General features: G+C 41.7%; 1 protein-coding gene across 2 annotated transcripts in view; it reads left to right on the top strand.

The window, feature by feature from the left end:
- Mgat4d (MGAT4 family, member D) overlaps positions 1 to 11,725 on the top strand; it is a 36,840-nt gene extending 25,115 nt beyond the window's left edge. For both annotated transcript variants that reach the window (NM_001025666.1, XM_063277959.1), the window contains exons 10-11: positions 7,304 to 7,411; positions 11,554 to 11,725. In NM_001025666.1, coding sequence (NP_001020837.1) covers positions 7,304 to 7,411; positions 11,554 to 11,568 — 123 coding nt within the window. In that variant the 3' untranslated portion in view covers positions 11,569 to 11,725. The remainder of the gene's footprint in view (positions 1 to 7,303; positions 7,412 to 11,553) is intronic.
- The last annotated feature ends 3,756 nt before the right edge of the window (positions 11,726 to 15,481 follow it).

Genomic DNA, 15,481 nt, shown 5'->3' with positions numbered 1-15,481 from the left:
AGTGACTCACAAGGCCTGTCACTAATGAATAGTCAAGGGGGATAATTCATTTCATGTCTTCATGGATATTATCTAAAATGCTTTCATTTGTATAGTATAGACTTTGTGCTTTAATCAAATTCTTTTCCTACTTAAGAGGAGATTTTGGAAAACACAGTTTGATGCACAGTTAAATACAGATGACAAAGCTGTGGTGACATGCTCTGACAGAGTCCTATAGACAGGAAGTACCACCCCCCCATGTGCTCTGACAGAGTCCTATAGACAGGAAGTACCACCCCCCATGTGCTCTGACAGAGTCATTTAGACAGGAAGTACCACCCCCCATGTGCTCTGACAGAGTCATTTAGACAGGAAGTACCCCCCCATGTGCTCTGACAGAGTCATTTAGACAGGAAGTACCCCCCCATGTGCTCTGACAGAGTCATTTAGACAGGAAGTACCACCCCCACATGTGCTCTGACAGAGTCATTTAGACAGGAAGTACCCCCCCATGTGCTCTGACAGAGTCATTTAGACAGGAAGTACCCCCCCATGTGCTCTGATAGAGAGTCCTATAGACAGGAAGTACCCCCCCACATGTGCTCTGACAGAGTCATTTAGACAGGAAGTACCACCCCCACATGTGCTCTGACAGAGTCCTATAGACAGGAAGTACCACCCCCCATGTGCTCTGACAGAGTCATTTAGACAGGAAGTACCCCCCCATGTGCTCTGACAGAGTCCTATAGACAGGAAGTACCACCCCCCATGTGCTCTGACAGAGTCATTTAGACAGGAAGTACCCCCCCATGTGCTCTGACAGAGTCCTATAGACAGGAAGTACCCCCCCCAAAATCATGTAAGCTATTGAAATGAAAAAGGAAAAGAGCCAGTTTTGTGTATCAGGCCTGCAACCCCAGAACTCAGCAAGCTAAGGTAGGAAGATCAAGCTGACCTCAAAATTCAGAATAGACTATATGATAAGTTCTTCCACAGCCTTGGCTATGGCAGAGTGAGATCTTTTCTCAAAAAAAAAAAAAAATCAAACCACAACTACAACTAAAAAACAAAACAAAAGCCTCTATCCTAAAAAAGAGAGGAACATGTAGAATGTAGCCTTGCTTAGCGTGAGTTCATGGAACCATACACTTCCGGTCTCTTCTACTGGGCAATTCTTTTTTTAAAAAATTGCACATTTTCTTTATTTACATTTCAAATGTTATCCCCTTTCCTGGTTCCCCCTCAGGAATCCCCTTCCCATCCTCCCACACCCTGCCTCCATGAGGGTGCTCCCCCAACTACCCACTCCCTCCCGCCTCCCTACCCTGGCATTCCCCTACACTGGGGCATGGAGCCTTCACAGGACCAAGGGCCTCTCCTCCCACTGATGCCAGACAAGGCAATCCTCGGCTACATATGCAGTTGGAACCATGAGTCTGTTCATGTGTACTCTTTGGTTGGTGGTTTAGTCCCTGGGAGCGCCGGGGGTGGGGGGTAGGGGGATCTGGTTGGTTGATATTGTTGTTCTTCCTATGGGGTTGCAAACCCCTTCAGCTCCTTCAGTCCTTTCTCTAACTCCTCCATTGGGGACCCTGTTCTGAGTCCAATGGTTGGCTGCGAGCATCCACCTCCGTATTTGTCAGGTTCCTGTCAGTATGAAACTCTTGGCATCCACAGTAGTAACTGGGCTTGGTGAGCGCATGTGCGATGGATCCCCAGCTGAGGCAGTCTCTGGATGGCCTTTCCTTCAGTCTCTGCTCCACACTTTGTCTCCATATTTCCTCCTGTATTTTGTTCCCCCTTCTAAGAAGTGCTGCAGCATCCACACTTAATGTCTTTCTTCTTCTTGAGGTCTGTAAATTGTATCTTCGGTATTCCAAGCTTTTGGGCTAATATCCACTTATCAGTGAGGGCATAGCATGTGTGTTTTTCTGTGATTGGGTTACCTCACTCAGGATATTTTCCAGTTCCATCCATTTGCCTATGGATTTCATAGTCATTGTTTTTGATAGCTGAGTAATATTCCATTGTGTAGATGTACCACATTTTCTGTATCCATTCCTCTGTTGAAGGGCATCTGGGTTCTTTCCAGCTTCTGGCTATTATAAATAAGGCTGCTATGAACATAGTGGAGCATGTGTCTTTGTTATGTGTTGGAGCGTCTTTTGGGTGTATGCTCAGGAGTGGTATAGCTGGGTCCTCAGGTAGTACTATGTCTAATTTTCTGAGGAATAGCTAACTGATTTCCACAGTGGTTGTACCAGCTTGCAATCCCACCAACGATGGAGGAGTGTTCCTCTTTCTCCACATCCTCACCAGCATCTGCTTTCACCTGAGTTTTTGAGCTTAGCCATTCTGACAGGTGTGAGGTGGAATCTCAGGTGATTTGCATTTCCCTGATGACTAAGGATGTTGAACATTTCTTTAGGTGCTTCTCAGCCATTTGATATTTCTCAGCTGTGAATTCTTTGTTTAGCGCTGTACCCCATTTTTTTATTGGGTTATTTGATTCTCTGGAGTCTAACTTCTTGAGTTCTCTGTATATATTGGATATTAGCCCTCTATCGAGTGTAGGTTTAGTAAAGATCTGTTCCCAATCTGACAGTGTCATTTGCCTTACAGAAGCTTTGCAATTTTATGAGGTCCCATTTGTTGATTCTTGATCTTAGAACAGCATAAGGCATTGGTGTTCTGTTCAGGAAATTTTCCCCTGTGCCCATGTATTTGAGGCACTTCCCCACTTTCACTTTAGTTTGAGTGTATCTGGTTGCATGTGGAGGTCCTTGATCCACTGGGACTTGAGATTTGTACAAGGAGATAAGAATGGATCAATTTTTATTCTTCTACATGCTGACCTCCAGTTGAACAAACATCATTTGTCGAAAATGATGATTTTTTTTGCCCCCCCCCACTGGATGGTTTTAGCTCCTTTGTCAAAGATCAAATGACCATGGTTGTGTGGGTTCATTTCTGGGACTTCAATTCTATTCCATTGATCTACCTGCCTGTCTCTGTACCAATACCATACAGTTTTATCACTATTGCTCTGTAATACAGTTTGAGGTCTGGGATGGTGATTGCCCCTAGAAGTTCTTTTATTGTTGAGAATAGTTTTTGGTGCCCTGGTTTTTTTGTTATTCCAAATGAATTTGCAATTTGCTCTTTCTAAGTCTGTGAAAAATTGAGTTGAAATTTTGATGGGTATTGTATTGAATCTGTAGATTGCTTTAAGCAAGATGGCCATTTTTGCTATATTAATCCTGCCAATCCATGAGCATGGGAGGTCTTTCCATCTTCTGAGGTAGTTTTCGATTTCTTTCTGCAGAGACTTGAAGTTATGGTCATACAAATCTTTCACTTGCTTGAATAGAGTCAACCCAAGGTATTTTACATTATTTGTGATTATTGTGAAGGATGTCATTTCCCTAATTTCTTTCTTAGCCTCTTTATCCTTTGAGTAGAGGAAGGTTACTGATTTGTTTGAGTTAATTTTATACCCAACCACTTTGCTGAAGTTGTTTATCAGCTGTGGGAGTTCTCTGGTGGAATTTTTGGTGTCACTTAAGTATACTATCATATCATCTGCAAATAGTGATATTTTGACTTCTTCCTTTCCAATTTGTATCCCTTTGATCTCCTTTTGTTGTCTGATTGCTCTGTCTAGGACTTTAAGTACAATGTTGAACAGGTAGGGAGAGAGTGGGCAGCCTTGTCTAGTCCCTGATTTTAGTGAGATTGCTTCAAGTTTCTCTCCATTTAGTTTGACGTTGGCTACTGGTTTGCTGTATATTGCATTTACTGTGTTTAGGTATGGGGCTTGAATTCCTGATCTTTCCAAGACTTTTGGGTGTTGAATTTTGTCAAATGCTTTCTCAGCATCTAATGAGATGATCATGTGGGTTTTTTTTCTTTGCGTTTGTTTATATAGTGGATTACGTTGATGGACTTCTGTATATTGAACAATCCCTGCATCCCTGGGATGAAGTCTATTTGATCATGATGGATGATCATTTTGATGTGTTCTTGGATTCAGTTTTAGAGAATTTTATTGAGTATTTTTGCATCAATATTCATAAGTGAAATTGGTCTGAAGCTCTCTTTCTTTGTTGGGTCTTTATGTGGTTTAGGAGTAAGTATAATTGTGGCTTCATAGAAAGAACTGGTTAGTGTTCCCTCTGTTTCTATTTTGTGGAATAGTTTGAAGAGTATTGGTATTAGATTTTCTTTGAAGGTCTGATAGAATTCTGCACTAAACCCATCTGGTCCTGAGCTCTTTTTGATTGGGAGACTTTTATGGATATTTCTTTAGGCGTTATGGGACTGTTTAGATGGTTTATCTGATCCTGATTTAACTTTGACACCCAGTATCTGTCTAGAAAATTGTCGATTTCCTCCAGATTTTCCAGTTTTGGTGAGTATAGGCTTTTGTAGCAGGATCTGATTTTTTTTTTAATTTCCTCAGTTTCTGTTGTTATGTCTCCCTTCTCATTTCTGATTTTGTTAATTTGGATACTGTCTCTGTGCCCTCTGGTTAGTCTGGCTGAGGGTTTATCTATCTTGTCAATTTTCTCAAAGAACCAGCTCCTCGTGTTGTTGATTCTTTGTACAGTTCTTTTTGCTTCTACTTGGTTCAACTCTGAGTTTAATTATTTCCTGCAGTCTATTCCTCTTGGGTGTATTTGCTTCTTTTTGTTCTAGAGCTTTCAGGTGTGCTGTCAAGCTGCTAGTGTATGCTCTCTCCAGTTCCATAGCACCCAGAGCTATGAGTTTTCCTCTTAGCACTGCTTTCATTGCATCCCATAAGTTTTAGTATGTTGTGCCTTCATTTTCATTAAATTCTAAAATGTCTTTAATTTCTTTATTTCTTCCTTGACCAAGTTGTCATTGAGTAGAGCATTGTTCCGCTTCCACGTGTATGTAGGCTTTGTGTTGTTTTGTTGTTATTGAAGTCCAGCCTTAGTCCATGGTGATCTGATAGGATACAAGGGATTATTTCAATCTTCTTGTATTTGTTGAGGCCTGTTTCGTGACCAAGTATATGGTCAATTTTGGAGAATGTACAGTGACGTCCTGAGAAGTTATATTCTTTTGTTTTAAGATGAAATGTTCTATAGATATCCGTTCAATCCATTTGGTTCATAACTTCTGTTAGTTTCACTGTGTCTCTGTTTAGTTTCTGTTTCCGTGATCTGTCCATTGCTGAGAGTGGGGTGTTGAAGTCTCCTACTATTATTCTATGAGGTGCAATGTGTGCTTTGAGCTTTAATAAAGTTTATTTTATGAATGTGGATGCCCTTGCATTTGGAGTATGGATGTTCAAAATTGAAAGTTCATCTTGGTAGATTTTTCCTTTGACTAGTATAAAGTGTCCTTCTTTGCCTTTTTTGACTTTTGGTTGAAAGGCGATTTTATTGGATATTATAATTGCTACTCCAGATTGTTTCTTGGAACCATTTGCTTGGAAAAAAATTTTTCCAGCCTTTTACTCTGTGGTAGTCTCTGTCTTTGTCACTGAGGTGCATTTCCTGTGTGCAGCAAAATGCTGGGTCCTGTTTACATATCCAGTCTGTTAGGCTATGTCTTTTTATTCTGTAATTGAGTCCACTGGTGTTAAGAGATATTAAAGAAGGGGCTGGGGATTTAGCTCAGTGGTAGAGCGCTTACCTAGGAAGCGCAAGGCCCTGGGTTCGGTCCCCAGCTCCGAAAAAAAGAACCAAAAAAAAAAAAAAAAAGAGAGAGATATTAAAGAAAAGTGATTGTTGCTTTCTGTAGTTTTTGCTGTTACAGGTGGAATTATGTTTGTGTGGCTATCTTCTTTGGGGCTTGCTGAAATATTACTATCTTGCTTTTTCTAGGGTGTAGTTTCCCTCCTTGTGTTGGAGTTTTCCATCTATTATCCTTTGTAGGGCTGGATTTATGGAAAGATATTGTGTAAATTTGGTTTTGTCATGGAATATCTTGGTTTCTCCATCTATGTTAATTGAGAATTTCCTGGGTGTAGTCGCCTGGGCTTGCATTTGTTTTCTGCCCAGGATCTTCTAGCTTTCATAGTCTCTGTTGAGAAGTTTGGTGTGATTCTTATAGGTCTGCCTTGATATGTTACTTGACCTTTTTCCAGTACTGTTTTTAATATTCTTTCTTTGTTTTGTGCATTTGGTGTTTTGATTATTATGACAGGAGGAATTTCTTTCCTGGTCCAGTCTATTTGGAGTTCTGTAGGCTTCTTATATGTTTATGGGCATCTCTTTCTTTAGGAATAGAGAAGTTTTCTTCTATAATTTTGTTGAAGATATTTACTGGCCCCTTAAGTTGGTAATCTTCTATGCCTGTTATCCTTAGGTTTGATCTCATTGTGTCCTGGATTTCCTGGATGTTTTAGGTTAGGGGCTTTTTGCATTTTACATTATCTTTAACAGTTGTGTCAATGTTTTCTATGGTATCTTCTGCCCCTGATATCTCTCTTCTGTCTCTGGTATTCTGTTGGTGATGTTATGACTCCTGATCTCCTTCCTAGGTTTTCTATCTCCAGGGTTTTCTCCCTTTGTGATTTCTTTATTGCTTCTACTTCCATTTTTAGATCCTGGATGGTTTTGTTCAATTATTCCACCTTATTGGTAGTATTTCCCTTTAATTCTTTAAGGGATTTTTGTGTTTCCTCTTTAAGGGCTTCTGCCTGTTTACCTGTGTTCTCCCATGTTTCTTTAAGGGAGTTACTTATGTCCTTCCTAAAGTCCTCTAACATCATCATGATGTGAATTTAAATCCAAATCTTGCTTTTCTGGTGTGATGGGATATCCAGGTCTTGCTGTAGTGGGAGAACTGGGTCCTGATGATGCCTTGTAACTTTGGTTTCTGTTGCTTATGTTCTTGTGCTTGCTTCTTGCTGTCTGGTTGTCTCTGGTGTTACCTGACCTTGCTGTCTCTGACTAGAGCCTGTCCCTCCTGTGATCCTCATTGTGTCAGAACTCCTCAGAGTCCAGTTGTCTCTGAGATTCTACGATTCTGTGATCCTGTGATCCTTGGAGTTACAGAGCACCTCTGATCCTGGGCATGCATGTTAGAGCACCTGGGAGTTGGGCTTCCTCTGGGTATTGTGGGAATAGGTGTGGAACCAGCGCCCAAGCCTGCTCAGGGAACTAGTTCAGACTGTAAGGGTCTGCTGGACAATTCTTAAGTAGAAAGCCCCCAGAATTGAATGTTTTATGCTAATTTTAAATATTGGTACAGAACCCTAGAACAAAACAAATGTAAAAAGATTCTATGAACAGTAAGTGTGGTAGGTACTGGGGACCCTGTGAAGATCCCACTTTCCTTTCCCCAGAGGAGCTGTTTGCAGCTAAAGAGGGAAGTTCGAGTTCAGTACAAACCATCTCTGTTCCAGCATGTGGGCACTCACTCATCATTTCCAGGACGAGAACAGCACCTCAAGGTAAGATTCTGAAATGGACTTGGGCAGCATAGACTCAGTGAACTTAGAGACCTTAGAAAAGAAGAGGAAACATGAGGTACACTGTGATCCTGTCCTCAGTGTCCCTTCCATGTTATGGAGTGTATGGATGTACCAACCATCTAAGAACTTGTCATCTACCACAGTAAAAAGAATTTAGTCTTCATAAATCGATTCTTTTTACCTGTGTGATCCAAATAAGACTTAGAAAGTGTTTTGGGGAGCTGTCACTATTCTAGTCTAAAAAATCAAAATTATTAGGAAGACCATTTCAGAACAGGAAAGTCCCTGTAAATGTATTTGGAATTTTTATTAAGTCGTTATTGGTTAGGTCAAAAGAAAAAGCATCATTTAGTGTTTAGTCATCTTAAATTTTATATCATGGGGTTGGGGATTTAGCTCAGTGGTAGAGCGCTTGCCTAGCAAGCGCAAGGCCCTGGGTTCAGTCCTCAGCCCCGGGAAAAAAAAAAAAAAAAGAAAAAATTTTGTATCAACTATGGAAACAGTGCTCTTGTCACTGTGGTAGAATGGCCTGACACATCCAACTTAACACGCAGGACAGGTGCGTTTCAGCTTCCAGTTCCAGGAGGCTCAGCCTGGGCTCGCTCGGCCCTCTTGCCTGGGGTTTGTGGTAGTGCATTCATCATGAAGCAAACACAGGGCCAAAAGAAACTGAGCACACAAAGGGGCAGCGTTACGAGGGCACAGCCCCCCAGGAACCCAGGTTCCTCAACTTGGGTTCCATTTTTTAAAGGCTTCACCACTCTAGCAGTGGCAGATCCCAGTGACCTAAGCTCTGTACACATGCCCATAGGGGACGTTTTCCTAAACCACAGTGACAAGATGAAGAAGAAACAGCTCGGCTTCTGTCCAGGTCACTGCAGAGTGGCTATAGGACCCTGGGAGGTCACACACTCCTCTTAGCTTAGCTTACTCCTATAACACCAGGAATTTAAATCATCCAGAAGGCTTCTTCTATCACTGAAAAACCACTGGCATCATCACACAACAAAGGAAATGATTATGTGGATTGTTTTGTCAACTGAAGTGGAAGTGCACACATCTGTCTGGCCGTTTTGTTTTGTTTTGTTTTGTTTTGTTTTGTTTTTTTGGTTCTTTTTTTCAGAGCTGGGGACCGAACCCAGGGCCTTGCGCTTCCTAGGCAAGCACTGTACCACTGAGCTAAATCCCCAACCCCGCAAAGCTTTCTTCTTACAGACTTGGTTTTAATTCACTTATCAATAAAGATAGAAGCATTTTCTTTCTCTATGCAATAAAGATTGGAGCTCATTTTTCATCCAGAATGAGTGAGTTCTTTCTGCACTGGTCTTTTGCTCCAAATGCATATGTAAGTATGGATGTGTGTGTGTGTGTGTGTGTGTGTGTGTGTGTGTGTGTGCATGTGTGCGTGTGTGTGTGTGTGTGTGTGTGTGTGTGTGTGTGTTTAAGTATGTAATTATGAAATAACTTGAAAACTGGGCCCGATGGTTTGAATGGAGATTTAAGAATGTATATGCATAAGTAATAATATGAATTTATGTGAGTTTAATCCACATTTATTTGTGTAAAAGTTTTTCCTTCTATGAGTGTGATTCTCTTTTCCTGGTTCAATAGAAGTGTATTGCTCCAAACATCCCCCTAGCCTGACAAGCAAGGAGCATTTGGACAAAAGGGAAAAGGCTCTAGCAATTAATCCTTTACTTAATCTCTTGCTGTTTTATGATCAAGTGCTAGGGTAGAGGCTCCAGTTTCTGGCCTCAAAGGGACTCCGGCAGGTCAGCCACAGTAGCAAAGTGACTTAGATAGGTTAACATTTTATTATTATACAGCAACCCTAGCTATCTTGAAAGACCAAGTCTAACCCCCAACCTATTCGTCCTTCCCCCTCGGCTGCCTCAAGAAGTGCCAAGAACAAGGAAGAGCAGCTGGGGCTGGCCCCCTGCACTGTGTTCAATGCTAGTGAAAGGAAGTAAGGGAGTGGTGACCTCAGGGCGAGATCCCTCTCAGATAAACGTGCATTTGCAGTTGTAGGAGGGAGAGTTATACAGCGTTAGGCATTGTTATTACCTGGTTGTTATTTGTTTGGACAAAAGCCTGGAATGAACTACAGTCCTGGTTGTTATTTGTTTGGATAAAAGCCTGGAATGAACTACAGTCCAGGAATTGAGGGCACATTTATGATGCAGATCTTGGTATCTTGAAGATACAGGCTTTTAATCTTAATTTTGAGAAATGTTGGCCATGAAAAGGTTAGGCCCAGGCAAGGTGATACAGGCCTTTAATTCCAGGGACAGAGGCAAACAGATCTCTGAGTTCAAAGTCAGTCTACAGAGCAAGGTCCAGGACAGCCAAGCTTAAGCAGTGAATGAAGTTATCGAAAACAAAAAGTTGGCGAAGAGGTAATTGAATAGAGGGCCATATTTCATCCCCAGAAAGCAACAGAACTCTGAAGCTTCAGCAATGTGGTTCTGACTTTAGAATCGAAAATAGAAAGAACTCCTGGAACAGTTGATGCTGATTAACTGGACCTAAGAAATTAACGGTGACTAAGAGACCAGCATCACTGAGGTAAAATCTTCTGGAAAGTGTTTTGTTGAGAGCACAAAGAAGCAGTGTTCCAGAGATAGCCAAGGTTTTACCTTGTGCTGCAGCTGGATTGGTGATGTGAAAAATCACCCAGGTGGTACTGGTTTTGAAGGCATGGAGTCAGGAAGAGCAGCTGAGGATCAGCCCTGTGAGAGGTCATGATGAAAGGGCACTGGTGAAGGTGCAGCCTCAGTTGCAGTTGACAGCCAGGACTGAAGGGGTCATTAAAAAAAGTTGAGGCTTCCCACCATGAAGACAGCTCACCTATGAGCGGTCATTGGTGAAGCGTAGTTGCAGCAGAAGACCCTCAGTACATTGGAGATGCCAGGATATCATGGGATGACCACTAAGAACAGCAGCAACAGTGGAGTGGGCAACCTGAGCTTAGAGCACTACAGAGGGAAGAGCTGGAGAAGTGACCCAAACCCCTTAGAGACCAGGAGATCATGTGTGGATCCCAGACATTGAAACACGAAGCTGTAACATTGAAGTTGCCTTGGAGACCCAAGAGGTGAGAGACACCATAGTAGTGGGATACATGCCGAGGAGAGCTGCTAACAGGAAGTGGACCCAGCCCAGGAGAAAGAAGTTCGTTGCTGTCAACAAAGATGAAGGGAGTTGGAGATCTGGAGAGAGCTTTGACATCAGACATGGAGATGCAGAGTTTTGAGTTTGCCCAGCTAGTTTTTGGTCTTGCTTTGGTCCAGTATTTCCTCACCATTACATTTTGAAATGGTAATGTATATCCTGTGATGTTGGATGTACATGATGTGCTTTTTTATTCTGATTTTATAGGGGATTACAGTTAAGTGATTGGATGACTCTCAGAAGAGACTTTGAACTTTGGACTGTTAACAGAGTTGAGACTGCTATAGACTATGGGGACCTTTAAATGTGTACTAAATGTATTTTGCATGCTATGTTTAGGTGTTATGGTATGGCCCCTGTAGACGCATGTGTTTGAACAAGCCTATGGAGGCCAGGGAGTGGAATGTGGTGTTTTGAATATGTTTGATCCAAGGAGTGGTGCTGTTAGGTGTGGCCTTGTTGGATGAAGTGTGTCACTATGAGAGTGGTTTTTGAGACACTCCTCCTAGCTGCCTGGAAGACAGTCTTCTCCTGGCTGCCTTTGCATCAAGGTTAGAACTCTTGGCTCCTCTAGCACCATGCCTGCCTGGATGCTGCCATGCTTCCTGCCATGATGATAATGGACTAAACGTCTGAACCTGTAATCCAGCCACAAATAAATGTTCTTCTCCTTTATAAGAGTTGCCTTGGTCATGGTGTCTCTTCACGGCAATGAGAGCCTAACTAAGACCTGCTAAGATATTTAATCTAATCTTGGTTAATTCATGTCTGATTAAAATGAGTGAGTATATAATATTTCATATTTAGATATCATAATCTTGACATTTTAATCTTATGCTTCATAGCACATAAACCAGACCTAAGTGACCATTTAGCCCTCTACAAGTGTGTTATATTAATGCCCTCTACCAACGTGGTTATATTAATCTTTGATTTCACATTTCTAACAGGATCATTACTACTAGGATTTTCCTAAATCTTACAACTTCTCCAAAAATTGCCAGACTCATTTTTGGGAAAAAGGCACAGCAAATATCAAATTTTCTCCAGTTACATTGAAGAAGAGACTACACTATTTTTTTTTAAATTAAACCTTCAGTAATAAAGTGAGTATAAAAATTTGATCTGTCTGCACGATTATCAGAGAGTGTTTCTCTTACATTGTAGAAAGATCTGTGTCTTATTTGGGTTCAAATTTATTAGAATTCCCTTAATGTTTATTACTTAAGAGTTTCAAAGCTTTTATATGAACTAAGCTCCCAAATCTCATTGGGCACGATGCTTTAGCAAAAGACTTAAATGTACAATAGAGCCACACTATAGTTTTATTAAGAAAATAATTTCATCTCTGGTCACCTAGCTCATAACACACACACACACACACACACACACACACACACACACACACACACGCGCGCGCGCGCGCGCGCTTTTAATGATGAACCTTAGTTTTCAAATTTAACAAATGTTCTATAGTATATTTATAACGAAACGTCCTTGTGTTGATGGAATGGTAATTTCTTAGAATTGCTACGAAACACTCAAAAGGTAATTGCCTTCCGGTTGGTGGGCAAGCAGAGAGCGTTTGTATAATTCACTCGTCGTGTTTGTGTGAAAGGTGTTCTCGTTCTGGTGCAGTGTGCTGAGCACGCATGCGGCCAAATCGCTCCATTGACTTTGAAGTGGTGACTTTATTGTTGATTGAGACAAGAACCCACCATACAGTCCAGGTTGGCCTCAAACTCCAATCTCTCTGTTTCAGTGTCCAGAGCGCTGGGATTTTGGGCGGGCATCGTCACCCCGTGCTGCTGACGACCAGTATGATTTTACTTTCCGTTAACCGCTGTTATTTTTCCTGTGTGAGTGGGTGGGGTAGGCTCGGGTAGGTACACAGGTGCAGACGCCTGAGGACCCTCCAGAGCTGGACATACCTATGGCTGTGGCTTTGAGTCGTCCGATGTGGGTGCTGGGACTTTAACTCAGGTCCCCTGGAACAGCACTCTTCATTCTTAACTGCCGAGCCATGTCTGCAGCCCAACACAGCTTTTGAATGTATGTGCTGTGTGCCTTACAGTGGCTGCTGTTACGTCTGGCAAGCAGCAATGCGACAGAAGGAAAGGATCTCCCATGGGAAGGTGTGAGCTGAACAATTACTTAGGCTCTGTCCATGACCTTGATTAAAGACCTGTGTACATTTTTTTGTCTTTTCTTTAAAAACTATCAGTTAAGCTTTCTCTTTTCTGTTATATGTAAAGATATGTATATGTCCAAGGGAAAATATGTAATTTTCCTTTAGAATGTGGGGGTGGAAAAAACTATCCTCCCCCAAGACTAGTTATAATTCTTTTCCCACTGCAGCCTGTTTTTCCTTCAATTACACAAAATTCAAAATTATTTTCAAATGATATGAAATAACTTGAATATGAATATGAATATGAATAAAATTGAAATATGAATAAAAATGAAAATATGAATAAATTATTTTATACTGATAGCTAAAATTTGGGGCTTTATTCAATTTTATATTTAACCTCCTGACTTTCGTATTTTATTAAAAAGGAGTATTATGCATGTTTTCACTCTTTGTTACCCTGACACTGCTATAAAAAAAAATAAAATAAAATGTGGTTTGCCTATCTTCTTTTTCTTTTGAGGGGCTTTAAGTGATGGGTTTATTATGACACTTTATGCAGATTTTCTGGCCTCCTTCCTCCTCCTACCTCCCCCTCCAGCCCCCGCCCTGACCCTGCTGTTCCTCCCTCCCCTTTTCTCCCTGTCCCAGTTCTTGCTGTCACCTGCTGTCTCTGCTCAGGATGGCCCCTGCCCTCCTCATGGTCTCTCTTCTAGTTTAGCCACACACACAGAAGTGACTCTCAGGCAGCCCCATAGCCTTTCTTCAACTGCAATGATCATTCACATACACGGTCTCCCAGGAGCCCTACAGATGCAGTCTACACTCAGAAATCTAGTGCTATAATCATGCTGGAATTGGCAGTGCTTACTCAGGCCTGCGATGGAGCATAGGTTTCGTTGGTACCCAGTTATGTTTTCCGCTGTGACACAACTACTGAGTAACATGAAGAAATTCCCACAGAAATGATTACACCCTTAGGAATGAAAAGGTTCTTTCTAGATGCTACAGGCTTCTCGTTTTTTATTTCAGGAATAACGAAGATAATAAATATACAACGTCATGCCTGACGTTCTGATGAGTCAGTTTCTAATGGTATCTTTCAGAAGTCAGAGGGGTGGAAATAGATTAACTAGAAGAGGAAAAAGCAATGAGCGTTTGAATACGTCATGTGACTTCTCATTCTAAGTCAAAAGTAGAGATTCTTGTCAGTGCTGTTTTCAGACTAAAGTGTTAAATTTTAAAACAGCAAAGTTAGAGAAGTGCCGACATTTAAGAACTACATCTTACTGACTTAGGCAACAGGGTTACCACACAATGAGTGAAAGCTCAGAAACGTGTTACTGTTGTGGGCAGGCTCTACGGTAACTGAGATGTATGTTATAATTTCTTTTGGAAAGACATCCAAAGAAATCGGAAGCATAGATTTGACTCAGCCCCGGGCTGGTCGTGTCACCTGTCTTCTTGTCTTTGAATGAGCGTACTTCAGCTCTCGAGCCTCCACTGAGCTCTATGTGAATCCATCATCAGGCAGACACCTTGGTGAGTGAGGGTTTTGATAGTTGTTCATTTCTAAACACATCCCAGAAGGACCTATGGATTGTTTTGGAGAGTTTATTTTGGGAAGATGTTGTCTTTCCATCTTCTCCTTGCTGATTTCTGACTGCATTGCTGTTGGGATGAGTTTGTCTGTGTAATAGTATCTGGGGACCCCTGTAAATTTGTGTGGAATGTGTGACCCCTGGGCACACCTTTTCGTTTGCTGGTTTTGTTTTTGAGGCAAGGTTGTTTTTTTTTTTTTTTTTTTTCGGAGCTGGGGACCGAACCCAGGGCCTTGCTCTTCCTAGGTAAGCGCTCTACCACTGAGCTAAATCCCCAGCCCATGGGCACACCTTTTCAGCTGTTGCATTTGCTTGTTTTTATGGATGTTGGCTTTGTAAATTAAAAATGCCTCTTTAAAGGGGCTGGAGAAATGGCTCATCAATTAAGAGCATTGGTCTTCCAGAGAATGACCTGGGTTCAATTCCTAACACCTGTTTGGAAGCTCATAATTGTGAGTTCCAGGGGATGGACACCCTCACAGAGACATAGACGCTAGCAAAACACCAATGCACATAATTTTTAAAATGCCTTTTAAGTATTTGTGCCTATTGGCTACAGAGTTCTTAGGTGTTGAAATCTTTTTAGTTCTTGTTACCTCAGACAACAGTTTCTTATGGGCATCACTCAATAGTCAAATATTCCATTTACTTTATATATTTTGAACAATAAGATAATTCTTATTTCTTATACTTTAACCAAATATTATGACTTAATTGTGTGGTGTGTGTGTGTGGTATGTGTATGTATGTGTATGTGTGTGTGGGGTGTGATGTGTGTATGTGTGTTGTCTGTATGTGTGTGTATGTGTGTATATGTGTGTGTGTGTGGTGTGTGTGTGGTGTGTGTGTGGTGTGTGTGTGTGTGGTGTGTGTGTGGTGTGTGTGTGGTGTGTGTGTGTGGTGTGTGTATGTGTGTGTGTGTGTGTGGTGTGTGTGTGGTATGTGTGTATGTGTGGTGTATGTGTGTGTGTGGTGTGTGTGGTATGTGTGTGTGTGTGGTGTATATGTGTGGTGTGTGTGTGGTGTGTGTGTGTGTGTGGTGTGTGGTATGTGTGTGTGTGTGGTGTATGTGTGTGGTGTGTGTGGTGTGTGTGTGTGTAGTGTGTGATGTATGTGTGTATGTATGTTGTCTGTATGTGTGTGTGG

This window comes from Rattus norvegicus, chromosome 19 (genome assembly GCF_036323735.1).
Source record: "Rattus norvegicus strain BN/NHsdMcwi chromosome 19, GRCr8, whole genome shotgun sequence".
NCBI classification, from domain to species: domain Eukaryota; kingdom Metazoa; phylum Chordata; class Mammalia; order Rodentia; family Muridae; genus Rattus; species Rattus norvegicus.
Note: the sequence above shows the minus strand (reverse complement) of the source record. Positions and strands in the feature narration are given on the sequence as shown.